General features: G+C 37.9%; 1 protein-coding gene across 1 annotated transcript; it reads left to right on the top strand.

Moving 5' to 3' along the window:
* The first annotated feature begins 25 nt into the window (after nt 1-25).
* Nucleotides 26-15536, top strand: LOC131582462 (leukotriene B4 receptor 1-like). Its single transcript, XM_058845700.1, has 4 exons — nt 26-108; nt 8239-8323; nt 10465-10567; nt 12989-15536. The coding sequence occupies exon 4, from the start codon at nt 13157-13159 to the stop codon at nt 14165-14167; it is 1011 nt and encodes a 336-aa protein (XP_058701683.1). The 5' UTR covers nt 26-108; nt 8239-8323; nt 10465-10567; nt 12989-13156; the 3' UTR covers nt 14168-15536.
* Nucleotides 15537-15957: the final 421 nt, after the last annotated feature.

Below are 15957 nucleotides of genomic sequence, written 5' to 3'. Positions count from 1 at the left end.
CGGTCCCCCCGAAAGCTCTGACAGTGTGGCGGCCCCGGCTGTGGGAGCTCGGTCCCCCCGAAAGCCCTGACAGGGTGGCGGCCAGGCACAAGCTGCTGCCCCGGACAGGTCGGTTCTGCTGGGGCCGGCAGAACGCTCTGAGGAGGGAGACGTGCTGAGGGAGGGGAGCGTTTGTCTCTCATTATTTCGTCCACAGTTGTGTAGTCGTGATAAATTCTAACAGCGAAGTAATGGGCGTTTGCTGCATGTCTAAAAAAACATGTCTAAAAATAAGTAGCGCATAAGGGGCGTGGTCAGAATGGTTGAAGGGAAAGCCAAAGTGCTTGGAAGAGCTGGGAATTTTAGTATTACACGGTCAAAGGACTGGGCATCTGATAGAGAAGCTCACGGGTATACCTGCACTTCAGGCAATACCCAACTAACCTGAGACCTAATTGGTACAGAGGATCCCTGAGATCAGGTGTTTGGCAACACTGAGAGGGAAAAAAAATCATTAGATCTTTATACATGTAACATGAACAGCAGACCTGTAATTACAGTAATTTGGAACCAGAAGGATTATAAGCCTTTGTGCTTCAGCAATACCAGTTAGTAGGGGCTACGTGCTCTGTTTGGTGTATGGATCATTTGGTGGATGTCTGCCTGTGGAGAGGAACAAGGAAAGGTATCCACAGAAGCAGAAAATAAATAGAGAAAAAAATGGTACTTGGAACCAGTGTAATCACAGCTTATGACCAGTAATGATTGTGCTAATGGCCCGGACAAGGTTTCCTTGACTCAGTCATATATCTACTCCTGCTGTGGAGACACACTTTCTGAGCCAGATGTTAGCAATTCATGCTCATGATAAAGCTATTTCTGATAAGGTTATTTTGCAACAGGAGCACTGCACTGTCTACTTCACAGCTTCTTACATCCCCCAGTGGGTCTGCTAATTTTCAGATACAATCCTACCTTGAATGGTTAATACATGAGGATGAACAATATCACAAATGAAGATGTGAGTGAAAGACAAGTAGAACTTCCAGCCTCACTGGATTCAGTATTCAACTTCTGTAATACCTGAAGAGAGACATGCCAGAGATCTGTGTGTGAAGGCAGAATATGGTAAATCAGATTGACAGCCTGCTGAGAGGAGTTTAGAAAAGCTATATTGTCTTGGCATTGACATGGAAGGAGAAGGATACATCTTCCTCCTTAAATAAGAAAAGAAAAAGCAACAAATCATTCAAGGAAGGTAAGGCTAAGTGTAAATCTAGGCTTGCCTTTTTCTAGGCAGCAGCCACACCTTGTATGTTTTCATCCAACAAACCCAAAGACAGGTGCTTAGTCACCTTGCAAGTGTTGACATGAAATGACCTCCTACTAAAACAAACTACAGGGCGTGCAAGTATGACTGACTAAAACTGATTGCAACAGGGAACCCAGTGTACAACTTAAGTTACAAAATGTAGCAAAAGACCTTATGGGAGGGTAAAGCTCTATTTAAAAGAATGACTGCACCTGAAAACAGTTTTCTCTCATACTCAAAAGCCCCAAAATGCACATGTCCAAATAGCCTGGCTGGGATTACTTGTGCTATGACACAAGGTTCAAGGAATGACACCTGTCAAGTCCTCTATATCTTGTGGGTTCCCTTGGGTGGCATCAAAGCATCGTCTTGAGACAGATTTTCTGTGTCTGGCTGTAGGCCTCTAAGAGCACAGGCCTTTTGGGATCCATGTACACTTTGCATTTGTCACCATTTACAAGCACTCCTAGTGATTATCACATATGTATCATTTCTGTAACCATTTCCTCATTGATTCTACTCAAGATGTCTTCAAACCAATCTTAATATTTCCTTTACAAATATCTGTGCTGTTTGACAGCTGGGAATGTCCTCACACTTCACTAAAATTCTCTCCATCTAATTCTATCCCAGGAAGAGCCTTCTAAGCACATAATAGCTATTCCTGCAAGCCCAGGCTCTTCAGATAACGGTCTTTCAGTTGATGAATCAAGTATAGTTTGTTAGTTATTTCTTTTATTGCCTTCTTTTGTGAGATCAGGACCATTTGCATTTAAACACAAAGTGCATTAAGCTCTTTGCAAGGTTTAAATATGCACAGGAAATTTTTGTTTTCACATTGAGTGCCTGGTTCTATTGTCATTCAGACCAACAAACCCAGGAACCTGGACACACTGCATTGCTTTCCAGCTGATGATACCCTGCTATTAATTGTGTCACTGTAACTATTCCCAAGGGCTGCTTTGTTAGAAGAGCAATCCAGCTCTTTCTCCACATAGAGTGACTTGACAACAGGGTATTTGTAGATTAACAGCAGTTCAGGAACATGACCGTGTGTAGCCACATAGAAATCTACCAGTCATCATCCAAGGCAGATTCAAAGTTTAATGGAACCAACTACACATCTGAACTGCCAGTAAAATGCCAGCCAGCTTGTTATTTTATGAAATACTTTCTACATAAGGCTTCTTTCACATGTTTTGTATCCAAAGTTGGCTAGAAATGGAAAATGAAGGTGTTAAACTACTGATAAAAGGAGGACTGCATCCTTTTCACTTATGTATGAAGTGAAGAAAAATCATTAGCCATACTTCAGAGGCCACTGAAGTGTTGTTACCACTGTAGATTTTTTTATGTGCATAATCCATCTTCTAAGAAAATATTCTTTACTTCTTCCAAAAAACCCACACCATAGAAATAAATTATATTAAACACCAGAAGCTACAGTGTCAGTAGCATTATCTTTGTTTAAGACTCCTTGAGGACTTGCACTGGCAACTTGACAAAGACCATGAATTGGATATGAGTCTGCACACTGGTTTTTTAAAAGAAACAATCCTTTCCAGAAATCTACTGTTTGCTTAAATGTCTTTTATTTGATTGAACAGAATTCTCTGTTTGCCTCTCATCCTTGCCATTGAAGTAGTGTTTGTATTGGCTCAAATACCCTCAAACATGATTGCTGAGTTACACACATGAGTAGAAGACAGCCAGTTTCAAAGAAAGATGTGAAGACAACCAAAACTGTTGTGACAAATCTGCTCTGTCCTTGCACCTCAGTGCAGCAGCACAATGCCAGGAGATAACCTGACATGTATTTGAACCGGGGCTGCAAAGACACTTCTTCCTTTCACTTCTCCCTGCTTTCTCAGCCCTTCACACCCACTTCCATATTGTTCCCCATGGTGCTGCTCATTAGCATTAGGAGAGTAAACAAAACCTGTGTTCCTCATTGTCTTTCAGGCTAAATTTGGTTACAGTGTCAAATAGAGACTGGAAAAAAGGGAAGAGAGCAATTGGGTAGTGGGAGTACTGAAATGCAGGCTTACATAACCATCAGCCTACAAACACAGAACCAAGGTAGGATAACCACAATTAACAGATTAACAGTCACTGTCATATCTGCAAACCTTTAATCCATATGATAGAGATCATATTACTCCTTTGGCTTTTGTTTTGCTAAAGCAAATCAATTTGTCCTTGTAAACCATCCATGTAATAGAGCTTCATATTAAATTGTGAGGATTTAATTGCTAACACTCTGAATTTCAGAATTCCTGCTCAAAGAGAATTTTGTTAGAATCTGAGAGTAAGAAATTTTTAGCAAGAATGCTCAGACTTAACTAGTGGGACTTTTACTCAAGATTTACACAGAGTTGGTATTCTGGGTTGGACCACTGAAGAATTTTGAAATTGGAGCTAGGTAATGTATGGACTTCAAAGTAAAATAAGAAATAAAAGTGTTGTGGGAAGATGAAATGGGGAGATACAATTTTGTGTAGGATGAATATATGAGGAAAAGTGTTGAAAAAATAATCCATGTTGTGATGCAAGCTGAGTAGGTTGAACCCTCAGGGACAGTTTATGTCTTGCACAAGTTCCCACAAAGCACAACAACTTCCCAGCACATTGCGAGAGTGGTAGAACCTGACACCTTTTGCTCTGCAGAGAAACTTGAGCACTCTGAGGCAGAAAGCTGACAAGGTGGTTTAATCTGCAGACAAGGTACTTTTTTCTGGGAAGAAGAAATTTGGAGAAAAAGCAGAATTTGGTATGCTGTCACTGTAAGGCTTAGCAAGTCCTACAAGACTGAGTGTGGTTAGAGAGAGCACAGTGACACAAGTCAAGCAGCAGCATTTCAGGATTCTAGTCCATATATAATGAAAAGGCAAGAGCCCACTGTTTAATAAGCAGTTTCATCCAGTGTCACACCAGTTTGGTATCCCAGCTGGACAGGGTGTCAGGGAAGTCACAGGGAAATAAATACAGGGCTTAGGAAATCTGCTAGCTCAGAGCTACTTCTGAAGAGAAACAATACCGCTGTTTCTGAATCTGACAGATTAGCAACAAAAGCAAATCCATCTCTGGAAACACAAGTGTGTCCAGAAGAACTGAAACTGGTTTCAGTAATTTAGTAGTGTATCAAAGGGGATGTTGGTCTTTGTCTAGTCTCCATAAGGTTTTACTTGCTCATTTTCAGTGTTAAATTTTTCCAACACTAAGGGATGGAAAACCATCTGACCCTGATCACATATGTTGAGAGACTTCCCTTCAGCCTATAAGAAACAATCTGAGAGTTCCTCTTTAGTTGGTGCATTAAAAAATGAGAGTTTACCTGAATTTAAAGAATATGGAAAGATTTTTTCTTTGTTTACGTCTCTGGCTCTGAAATGGGTATGCAATCCCACTAAATGATGAATCTGTAAAGCAAATGTCATCTTAGATATGAAGATGAAATGTCTGTAGACAACCCAATTATTTTCTATCCTTTAAATCCAGATTACCACATTAAAAACTAGATATGAATAGGAAAACTGACTACACTTAAGAGCCAAACAGGACAGACCCACATTTTACCAAAGTTTCTTGATTAACATTAAAACCAAAGAAGATTAAAAAAATTAGTTGCTAAGACCTGAGTTTTGGCTGCCACTGAAAGACAAAAGAAATGCCTGATCTGCTGTTTGGCTGGTGCCATGTTCTAAAGTATGGGATAGATTGGCTACAAATGCACAGACACTTCCTGTCCCATCCTTTGGGCAGATAAAGTTTAAAAGTATTGCTTGATGATTCCTGTAAGGACACAGTTCACTTCTAGACTGAGGGTCACAGGCAGTTGGGAAGAGTTGATCATGGGGAAATGGCTCAATCAGCAGCATCATGAGTAGCATCATGTGAGGCTCTGTCAAATATGTCAGTGCAAAAATACAGCTACAGGGAAATTAAGTTTGGAAGGGACTTTTGTAGGTGTGTTTTAATCCTTGTGTTCAAATCATAGCTATGATCATATTTGGATCAGGACAATTCTTTTGAAAATTATGTTAGGAAAGTAAGTGAATATAAAGTGAAAATTCTAATAAAATTCCATTAAACACTTTCCTGGTAATAACACTGAATAAAGGACATTTTAAACAGGCAGCAGTGAACTGCCCTGTCATGTTTTAACCTGTATAATGATATTTTAGAGACACTTGTGGACATAGAAAGGGGAAGCTTGCCAAAGGCTATCTGGCTATTTCACTTTGAGAAGACGGATTTATAGGAATTTATTTTTTTTAATTAGTATGCTAAAGACAGCTTGAGATGTTGTAAATATTTTTGCCATGCTACTCTGACAATAGACTGACACTCATAAAAGTTTCTTCACAGTATGGTGAAATTAAGTTGGCTATCAATGCTTGGCAGCTGGATGTGAAGCTGCTCCGATTACAAGCCAAAGGAGTAGTAAAAAATGGGTACTGCTATCATGTGACATGAAAACAAATTTTCTGCTGAAAGCAAGAAATACATGAGCATTCCTGCAAAAGGTTATACTATTATGAGGCAATTTCAACTCTTCAACTTGGACCTCATTCTAACATAACTTGTGAAAATGGTTCTGCTGTGTTTGTGCGCAGCAAAGATACACTGATTAGCTGCAGAAGGCAGTTCTCTCAAAGCTGCTCTCTAACGCTGTTTTATTGGATATTTCTTCATTTTGGGAATCTGCTAGACAGTACTGATGCTTTTCTGTTGTATTTACACAAGATTCTTGTTTTCAGATAGCACAGAAAGACTAACAGTGTTTAAAATGTGAGTTCCTTATGAACATATGGGTAAAATCTGGTTTTATATCCTTTACAGTTGTCATCTTAATATCTCTACAAACTTTTATGGAAGTTAGTATTACATGATGACAACAACCTAGCCAATCTCTTAAATTATAAGTTGAACTTAACACTGTTCAAAACCTCAGTCAGAGGACCAGAACATGAACAAAGTTTGTGACTGGATCTGTGATTTTTTGTGACAAGGGGAAACTCTAGTAATTTGATCAATGGATACTCATCAGCAGTGTGTACCAAGAGTCTTAACCATGTTTTCCGTGCTATGTTGTCTGTTTTTCACTCACTAACAGGTCCCAGAATGTGCAAAAAAACAACCCTGTGTATCAGGGTGTATTGCACATAGCAAACACTTTGCTGGGCCAACATGAGATACCTGCAGCTAACCCTGAGTAGAGCCAGGGCAGCAGAGCTTCAGTGAGAGCTTCAGTGATACCATGGTCAGATACCACAGGCCTTGGTGAATAGTCACAAACTCAAAAGACAGGAAAACAGCAACCATGAGAGAAAGAGGAGTCACACTTTTACTGTGTCAGAAAGGAAGAGGTGCTAAAGAGATACCATTCAATACCAGGAGGATTAGATGCTTCCCACACAGCCAGGCATAACAGGACACAAAGCTACCTAGAAAAATGTTACAGATGCAATTAAAGCTGCCTTTCAAACATCACCAAATAATGGCAATTTTAGATTTAGGCTTCTAGTGTTTTAAGCACAAAATAGGACACACAGCAGAGATACAAAGCTCTACCAGTCAGGGGATAACCTATGGTTTAAGGATTACAAGGTAATTGCATCACATGAGGATTTCTATGATTGTGAAGCATCTGGAGTATATGAAGGAAGAATTACACAGTGACCTTTGGAGCAAAGTCTTCTAAATCTTAGAGCACAGACTGGCATTGAGAAAGACAAAAGCTAATTATTATTTTTGTGGTTTGAATGTAAACTAAGCTAATCTCCAATTAGAAAAAAAAAAAAAAAAAAGACATGTTTGAGTGCAGTATGCACTGCAGCACTGTTACACTGCAGCAGGGTGAGACAAACAGACTGGAGATGAGGGAACTTTGACCTCTGTGTGTCTTGATTTCTTTCATTTTCCCTCATCAGCACGCTGTGGTTTAATTGAACTACTGAATTTCAGAACTAGCCTGTTCCTCTGTCTGAAAGAAACATAAAAGACCAGAATGAAGAGACAATGAGAAGGATGAAGGGATGATGAAAAGCATGGGAAATTTCTATACAGGGTTTAGGAAGGTGTGTAAGTGTATTCATGTTTGTAAGAACTCTTCAGTCTTCAGTAAGAAATGACTGACAGATGTAGGGTTTAATCAAGGAAGGACTGTGGAAAGGATGAACACGGATGTGCTGTTCACTGTTTTTCCAGCATGAACTGTGGGGAGCCAGCTGGAGCCAACAGAAGAACAGCAAACAAACAAAAGGAGATGCTTCTTCACACAGCATGGATCAAAGCTGCAGTGCTAAAAGTTCACTTGAGATCAAAAAGAGGCTTAGGAAGTCTACAGAACAAGTGTCCACAAAGCTTTATTAAACATATAGAAACCACCCCTGATCCAAGAAACTCCTCACCCATAACTGACTGATTGCCAGAGATTGTGTAGGACAAGTATAGACACACATGGCTTGTTCTTACATTCTTCTTTAAACACCTGCTTGTGGCTGCTACCAGAGACAAGATATGGGGCTAAAAGTACTTTTTGATCTGACTCAACACTACAGCATAAGTCTGCCTAAAACCAGATCATATTATTAGGCTCAAGGGTCAAATATAGGAAAAGTATGACATCAGATGATTTTACAGCCTATTAGCTTTACATTGTATTAAATTTCATAAATAGTTATATGTTTTAAGAAAATGGTGCTACCACTTTCTTCCAGTGAAAATGCTTCATTTAATGGAGAAGTTATCATTGTTCATAGTCACTTCTAATATCTAAAAGTTCTACAGAAGCAAGAGCTCACATTACAGAATGATGAAACATTACTTGTGCATGAAGTTTGTATATCTTACACTTTTTCCATACAGTATATTATGTGTTTACAAAATAGCTGTTAGTGTCTGTGTAGCATCTCAGAATGAATCCTGACTACTTTTTGTTTCAGATTAAAAATGCTTGGATGAGACTGTTCTGAAGAGCAGTGTGGCACAGGGTGCTGGTTTCTCTGGCTATGGAGAACAGAATGTCAGGTATGCTAATTACTGAGTGACTGAGCACACAGGCATTCCTAACACACGGCGGTGTCTGCTACAGAGCAGAAGAAAGATCTTTGTACGCCCCATAAAATCAGTACGGTCTGCTAATTTCAGCACAATTATCAAGCCTGCTGACACAAGACCACAAAATCAAGACTTCATGTCACACTGGGACCAAACTTAAGGCATGTGTAATAAAGGAATTAAATAAGCCTTGAAAGGTGCTCAAATCTGCTGGACAAGGTTGTTTCACAACCCAAGAGATCACAGTTTGATCCGCTTTTCAAAGACAACACACAAATGGAAACTACACTGAAGGACCAATTATTAATATCATTACAAAACTTTCCAAACTTTGTTCCTTCAGAGGCATAGAAAAGGAAATTTATTTATTAAAATTAATGTTATTTTTTGTCTCAGAGGGAGCTGTCCTTACCAGATCAGTTAAAACAGAATGTATCACTGGAAGTGGATATGTATCAAAACAGAACTGAGAGAGCTAAAAATGCAAGTTTTTAGAAAACAATGTGATGTAAAACACACAAAAAGACGTTGTGATTTTTCTCCATAATTTTATTGAAATTTTAGTCACAATCACCCAACCTTATTATGCAAAAGAGTCTGTTCTGTAGAGACCCATGGCCTTGAACCCCGTGCACCCCATGCAGAGAAAGGCAACAGCTCCGGGCCTGCAGGCTGAGCCAAAAACCAAGGGATGGTTTCCTAGTGCCTCCCTGTGTTGCAAACACAGAAGTGCACGGACAGCCCTTCCACGTGGGCAGAACAGCGGCCGTCTGGGGCTGCTGCTCAGGCACTGCAGAGTTCGTGGGGTTTTAATCTCGGGTCCTCCACTACGACATGCTCCGCTAAACACTTTCACTCATCACGGCTGAATAACAAAAAAAGACATTGATCATATAGCAAAATAATATTTACTTGCAATCCCAGTAAACAAGGTAGAAATATCAGTAGGTTTGGCTAAACAGTTAAAAAAAATGAAGTAATGTTTGGCAGCAAATCATTCAAGCAGTATTTGTCATCTGTAAATTATTACTCAAAAGGAAGATCATGTAACCGGTGTGTTTGATTTACCCAGCAGCAAACTCGGTGCCAGACATGCCTGCATCCTTAAGAAGTTTGGCTAGCAACAGTTTGTGTACTACTTTGTAGTACAAAAGTACAAAAGTAGTACAAAAGTACACAAGTTTGTGTACTACTTTGTAGTACAAAGTAGTACTACAAAGTAGCTACTTTGTAGTAGCTGATTCAGAACCGGCCAGTCTTGCCTTAAGTTGTAACAAATCTATACATTTATTGTCCAAAAGTTTGTACTGTAACAGGACACTAAAACTGTACACATTCATAATGTCAAGAAAAGGTGTGTATAAATTTTTCCATAATCTCTGCATAATTGTTATTCCTGTTTCTACTTATAGTCAGAATTATGAATACAGTTCTCCCCTATTTTAATAACACCTCTAATCTAATGCAGCTGATACGTCTGTACAAGGGAAATATTTCTCTGTGGTTTTCACCATGGAAACGTTCTGATTGTCAGTGATCAGTTGGTTGGGGCAAGAAAGATTTTGAAGCATTTTGACATGAAACTCTGTTTCTCAGAATAAATATTTAAAAGCTGGAAATATCAATTACAATTTACATTTAGTGATGTTTGAAAATGCTCAGTGGTAGTGTAAATTACAGAACATCCACCAGAGGGAAGCTCATGCATTCATTTAGAGTAAAATAAATAATTTGGAGGATGAGAGAAACACATACCTGATATTTCAGGCAAAGCAAATACTGTTTAAAGTGTTTCATAGCAGTAGCATGGACTTTCTGAGCTTGGCAAGTTTTCAGAAGTTATTTGCCAATCTAAAAGTAACAGACTTACAGAAAGGTTCCTGTATTGTTCGCTGACTTGTTGCACTAGATATAATATACACACACACACACAAAATTTATTTATTTTTTTTTTAAACTTACAGATGCAGCCTAATTTCACTGCTGTGATGAACCAATTGTTAATATCATTACAAAACTTTCCAAACTTTGTTCCTTCAGAGGCATAGAAAAGGAAATTTATTTATTAAAATTAATGTAGATTTTAAACTTACAGATTTTTAAACTTACAGATGCAGCCTAATTTCACTGCTGTGATGAAGTAGACCAGAGCTTCTGTGGTCTGAAGTCCAAATGCATTCATACATTAAAGCCCACCCACATGTGGTCACTAGAGTGAGTAAAATACTGAAATGTTTAGATGCTGTTCTTTTTAGCAGTTATTGACTACACTACATTGCTCCCCCTGTTAATGGAAATATTTGCTAAATTGCCCATAAAGTTTGTGTACTACTAATTTAAATTTGATAAATAACAGTCAGACACTTTTAGAGGATATTAAAGACAGCTTGCAGTCTGAAGGTTTAATAGTGATCCAGCAGCTACATAGAGCTGCTCAGAAACATGCTCTTGGGCTAACGTTAACTCTAATGTCTGAGATATTTAGTTTAATAGCCTGACTTCAGAGTCTTACACAAGGAAATCTTAGCAGTTCAACACTTCTCTGAGATTCTTCTGAAACAGAAATTCCAGATTGTGACTGCAATTCAGAGATTAATTTGTTTTCTTGTTTAAATGAAAGACACAGGCAGAGGCAGAAGCCATTTGGCAAACAAACTTCAACTCAAGTGGAGAAACATATTTCTGGAAAACGTAAGGCCAGATGCTTCAAAAGTTCAACCACATCCATACCCTACAGGATTAGAACTATACTTATACCAGTGGCTGTTCAGACAACTGCTCTTTTCCACCAGAAGTTTTACCAAAAAAATCCTACAGAGATGTCACACAATGGTACAGAACATGCAGGTCCTTTTAGGGATCCTTGGTAGAATGAGGACTGGGCACAAGATTGTAGCTACAATTAGAGCTTTATTATGACATAAAAAAATCTCTTATCAGCATACCTTATTGTTATCTACAATTTCTAGCAGTTAGTGTATCTTACTACTACACAGGATTTTTAGCAATTACCCCAGCTTTCAGTTAAGCAGAATTTCTGGTAATCAGTGTAGCTTTCTTTACTATCTAGAGTCTTTGGTTATGTAGGCTTTTAGTCACCTGAGCCCTCTGCAATTGAGGTCAAAGTCTTAATAATCAGTATGTGACACAACAATCATAATCTAGATTGACTTTACTTAAAGAACCTGCCAGTCCCTGCAGCACTGGGTAACAAGAGATTCCGAGCATCTATCCTAGATTATCTTTTACCAATAAAAATCTACAATTTCATTCAATCTAGATATGCCACTGGCAACAAACTAAAAATAGTCTATGAAAGTACTTCTGGAGAAATAATGTGTGTAAATGTGATTTCATTAGAAGAAGAGATACTGCCCAGCACTTCCTCCCATTAGTTTTTATAAGTTGTTTTCAGAAATTCCCTTCAGAATACAAACAACTTGTTTCATGTTTTCCCTTACCTGAAATTCATTAAATATAGTTAAAAATGAAAGGAACTGGAAGCATGTATCAGATTAAATCCCAATTAAAATCTGTATTACACAAATAGTATTTTGAAGATATAATACTTAACTTCAGTGGGGTTATTCTGGATTTGCTTTTGATCTCATTATACTCTTATGGGAGCAAAACCGGCTAAGCTGCTTTGGGGGTGCTGATGCTACAATCCTTTTTCTATGGTGAAAAATACTTTTTAACTAAATACTATGCACTACATTTGCCAGGTTTGTAAAATTAGGGAAATAATTTGTATCACATTCTTAAATTTAAGAAAGCCATAAAGTTTCTGTGAACCTTTTTTTTTGGTAAATACCCTTCCAGTTCCACTTCTTGAATATTTCTGTCGGCTTTGCTGTTCCAGTTCCTCCTTTAACATTTTAGAAATGAACTTGAAAACTTGTTTTGAAATCAGGATAACAAAATAGTTTCATACTCTTTGGCCAAACTCAGAAGAATTTAGGATTTCAGTACTACACTGACTACCAAGTTTTCTAGGAAAAATCATAAAAATCATAGCCCATTGCTGGCACAGCAGGACAATAATGTAATCATATATTTTCTCTCTGACACGAAGCATTTGCTCCTTTTTCTCTACATTCAGACTGAATATTCTGATGGGTTTTTTTTTGTAAATAACTGCAATTTCCCAGAGAATTAGAAACACAGCTTCTGCCCACTTTATTGTACCAGTACAGTACAGAGAGTTGATTTCCCTTATGCCAGGGTATTTCTAAAATATAATTGACAGCTTTCTACTGAATTAAAAAAGAGGACATGAAGGTAGTAAGCACAATTTTTGGTACTTTAAAATTCATGTCAAATATATAATGGACATTTGTAGTTTATCTGCCACCCTGCTTTTTTTGGTTTTTATAAAATGAAGTACCAAGCTATTCATAGGAGCAAGAATAGAATAGCTGAAAAAGAGTTGCTTTCTCCTCACAGCTGTTGATTAAATCAGTTACATCAAAGCAGCAGCAAGTTTCTTTAAATAGGGACACTTTAGAAAGACCACCAATATGCCATAAAATTTGCTGAAGCGCAATGGATGCATAACTAGCAGCAAAGTCAGGTCCCACACTGTGTTTTTAGTTTTGCTTTGCATGCAAAAATACCCATCCTCCTAAACAACAGGAACTGCCATATGTGGTCAGATGTCTGTAAGAGTGAGCATGAGGATGTGAGCTCATAGTCTGTATTAGCCTTCAGAACATCAGTTAGAGGAGAACTTTCACGTAGTTCACCAACACCTGCAGAGTAAAAGCAGAGCACAGAGCAACCAAGAACGGAAGAATTTCCAGAATGAGTCAAGCTGAGGAAAGCAGTGGCAGCTCAACATGGAATATTGTGAGGTCAGTAGTCTGCATAATACTGGGCTTGTCATTTATAATTGGCACCCCTGGAAACTGCATTGTCATCTGGACTGTTTGTACAAAAATGAAGAAAGTATCTCTTTCAGTCCTGCTGATCTTGAACCTGGCCATTGCTGATGTCCTTGTACTGATCACTTTACCAATTTGGATTTACTCTTTTGCTGACTCGTGGGTTTTTGGAGTAATTTTCTGCAAAGTGCTGGTTTTCATTATTTACTGCAGCATGTATGCCAGTATATTTCTGATTACAGCACTTAGCTTGGAGCGGCTACTGGCTGTGTTTTATCCTTTCACAATTCAAACATACAGAAGAAAAGAAAAAATTTCTTTGATCGTGTTCCTCATTTGGTTCCTGTCTATTGCCTTTGGCATTTCTGTCATCCCGTTTCAAGAGACAGAAGAAACGAACGGTCAACTTCTATGCACGTGTCGCAACTACTCTTCTAATAGACAGAAAGTGTCATATCTTCTGCTGGAGACCCTTGCAGGTTTTGTAATCCCTTTCTTAATTATTTGCACTTGTTATGTGTGTGTTGCAAGAAGGATAAGCAGAATGACTTACCAATCCAAGCAGCGATCGGAACGTCTCATTGCCAGTATTGTGGTGGCTTTCATTCTGTGCTGGTTTCCTCACCATCTCTTTAACATTCTGGATGTTATTTCAATTGAAATAGAACTCTCTAATGAGGAGATGTCTTTGGCACTGGAAGAAATCGTAGACAAAGGAGTGTACATCTCTGGAGCACTTGTATTCATCAGTAGCTGTATTAACCCTCTGCTTTATGCTTTTGCTGCACGAAGGTTTCAGAACCACCTGAGGTTTGCCAAGATATCAAAACTGTTTGAACAGATCAGTCAGACTGTAACAGAGGAAGACAAGAAAAGAAGTCTGGCTGCAACCAAACATGAAGAACCTCTAGTAGGCACAGAAAATCTCTAACAAGGAACTGAGTGAATAATCTGTGTCGTTGCTTCAGCAGTCCTTTCTCCCCGCTCTCAGTTTCATTTACTGAGTGGTCCAGGGAAAGCTGGAGAGAAATAAAAGCTTTTTGGTTTTTTTTCTTCTGTGTTTTATAAGAATTGACATTAGCAAACTTGTTCAGTGCATAGGTTAATATTCACATCATGAAATGAGCACTATTTCACTGTTGCTGAGAACCTCAGCAAGGTGGCTAAAAGCTCACATCATAAGGAATACAGCATTTTTACTTTCCATCAAACTTATTTCTGATTTCTATAAAGTCTGTGTGCAGAAAACAGTAAAGAACTGCATATGGAAAAGAGAGACTTTGAAAGCTTAAAACTAAGTTTTTCTTCAGGAAATAATTTGTTACATGTTCAAAAATCCTTGTACAATCTGAAGTTTTAAGAAGTTAAATTCTTTATATGGGTAAGAATGGTTTTAAAGTGTACTAATGACACAAAACTCTTCTGGGTCAATGGAAAATTTAAAGCTATTTTTATTCATTACTTTATTTAGGTTTGAACTTAATAAGAGTTGTTTACACAATCAAGCTCATTTATTGCATTATCTTGGGGTAGTAGGTATGAACAAGTCAAACGTGGAGTGTGACATCCAGAAGAAGCAGGAGGTATGAGAACTGTTGTATGGTAAATATCACTGCAGACTGTATGCTACATTTGATGGCAAACACATTGCATATTTCAATGGCAATTTGATGTATTAAATATATATACTTCAAGTATCCTCAAAAATTTTGATTCAAAGAAGTTAGGCTTCCAAAATGTCTATTGAACTGGGGAAGAATCAGATCAGGTTCAGGTGAGGAGGAAGGAGAGATCCTTTTTATTATTTTTGATGTGTAAGAAAATTATGGTAGTAGTACAAAGTCTCTCATATCGTAAGAACTTCACCTTGCAAACAAAAGCATTATTTTTTTCTTCTCTTATAAAATCATGGACTTTGCCATAAGAAACCAATAAAATTAGTATTTGCAAGGGCTTTAATTTTGCGAATGCACATAAACTCACTGTGAAAAATTTCATGGCATCAAGTGTTTGTTTTTGAAGTTTTATTTATTTCAATTGTACCTAACATTTTTTATACTTGCTTTGTAAATTCTTAAGTCAATAATTTGTAATAAGATCAAGATTACTACTGATTATGAAGCATATTGTGATTTCACATTCCTTGTTCTGGACAGCTGCTAAATAGCTACATTACTCATCTTTACAAAGAAATTACAAATACTAACCATAAATTAATTTTTGAAGTCTGATTGTGTCACAGTGAAGGATATATGAGTTGTATTAATTTAGCTTGTAAATTGAAATAAACATGGTAAGTAAAATCCTTAGCTGCTAATGGAAGAATATTTCTCTAAACTTGCATATGTGTTTGTTATTCCTGCTTCTTATCAGAAAGCATTTTTTCTCCTGAATAGGAGAAAAGTCCACAGCACAGAAGGTTTTCCTTCAATAGGACTCCTTCACTGAAATTAAAGATAACTTTAGCAAGATCTTGTTTGCAGCAAGTAGTAAGCAACAGATGAAACCCTTTAGACTTTACCCGATCCTTTACCTACCAGTCTTTTTCACCCCTCTAATGGCTTTTAATTGCTATAGGACATTTAATATAGAAATGTGAGATTATCTCATAAAAAAGCAGTGGTTTCAGTTATCTACTCATAAAAAAGTGAAGCTGTATTTCCCAATATGTTCTTGAGATAGGAATCACTCACTATTCAACAACAACACCACAGAACAGAG

This window comes from Poecile atricapillus, chromosome 10 (genome assembly GCF_030490865.1).
Source record: "Poecile atricapillus isolate bPoeAtr1 chromosome 10, bPoeAtr1.hap1, whole genome shotgun sequence".
NCBI classification, from domain to species: Eukaryota; Metazoa; Chordata; class Aves; order Passeriformes; family Paridae; genus Poecile; species Poecile atricapillus.
Note: the sequence above shows the minus strand (reverse complement) of the source record. Positions and strands in the feature narration are given on the sequence as shown.

Bases quoted from the DNA above. Each gene is read 5' to 3' on its own strand.
- LOC131582462 (XM_058845700.1), top strand. From the start codon at position 13,157: ATGAGTCAAGCTGAGGAAAGCAGTGGCAGCTCAACATGGAATATTGTG.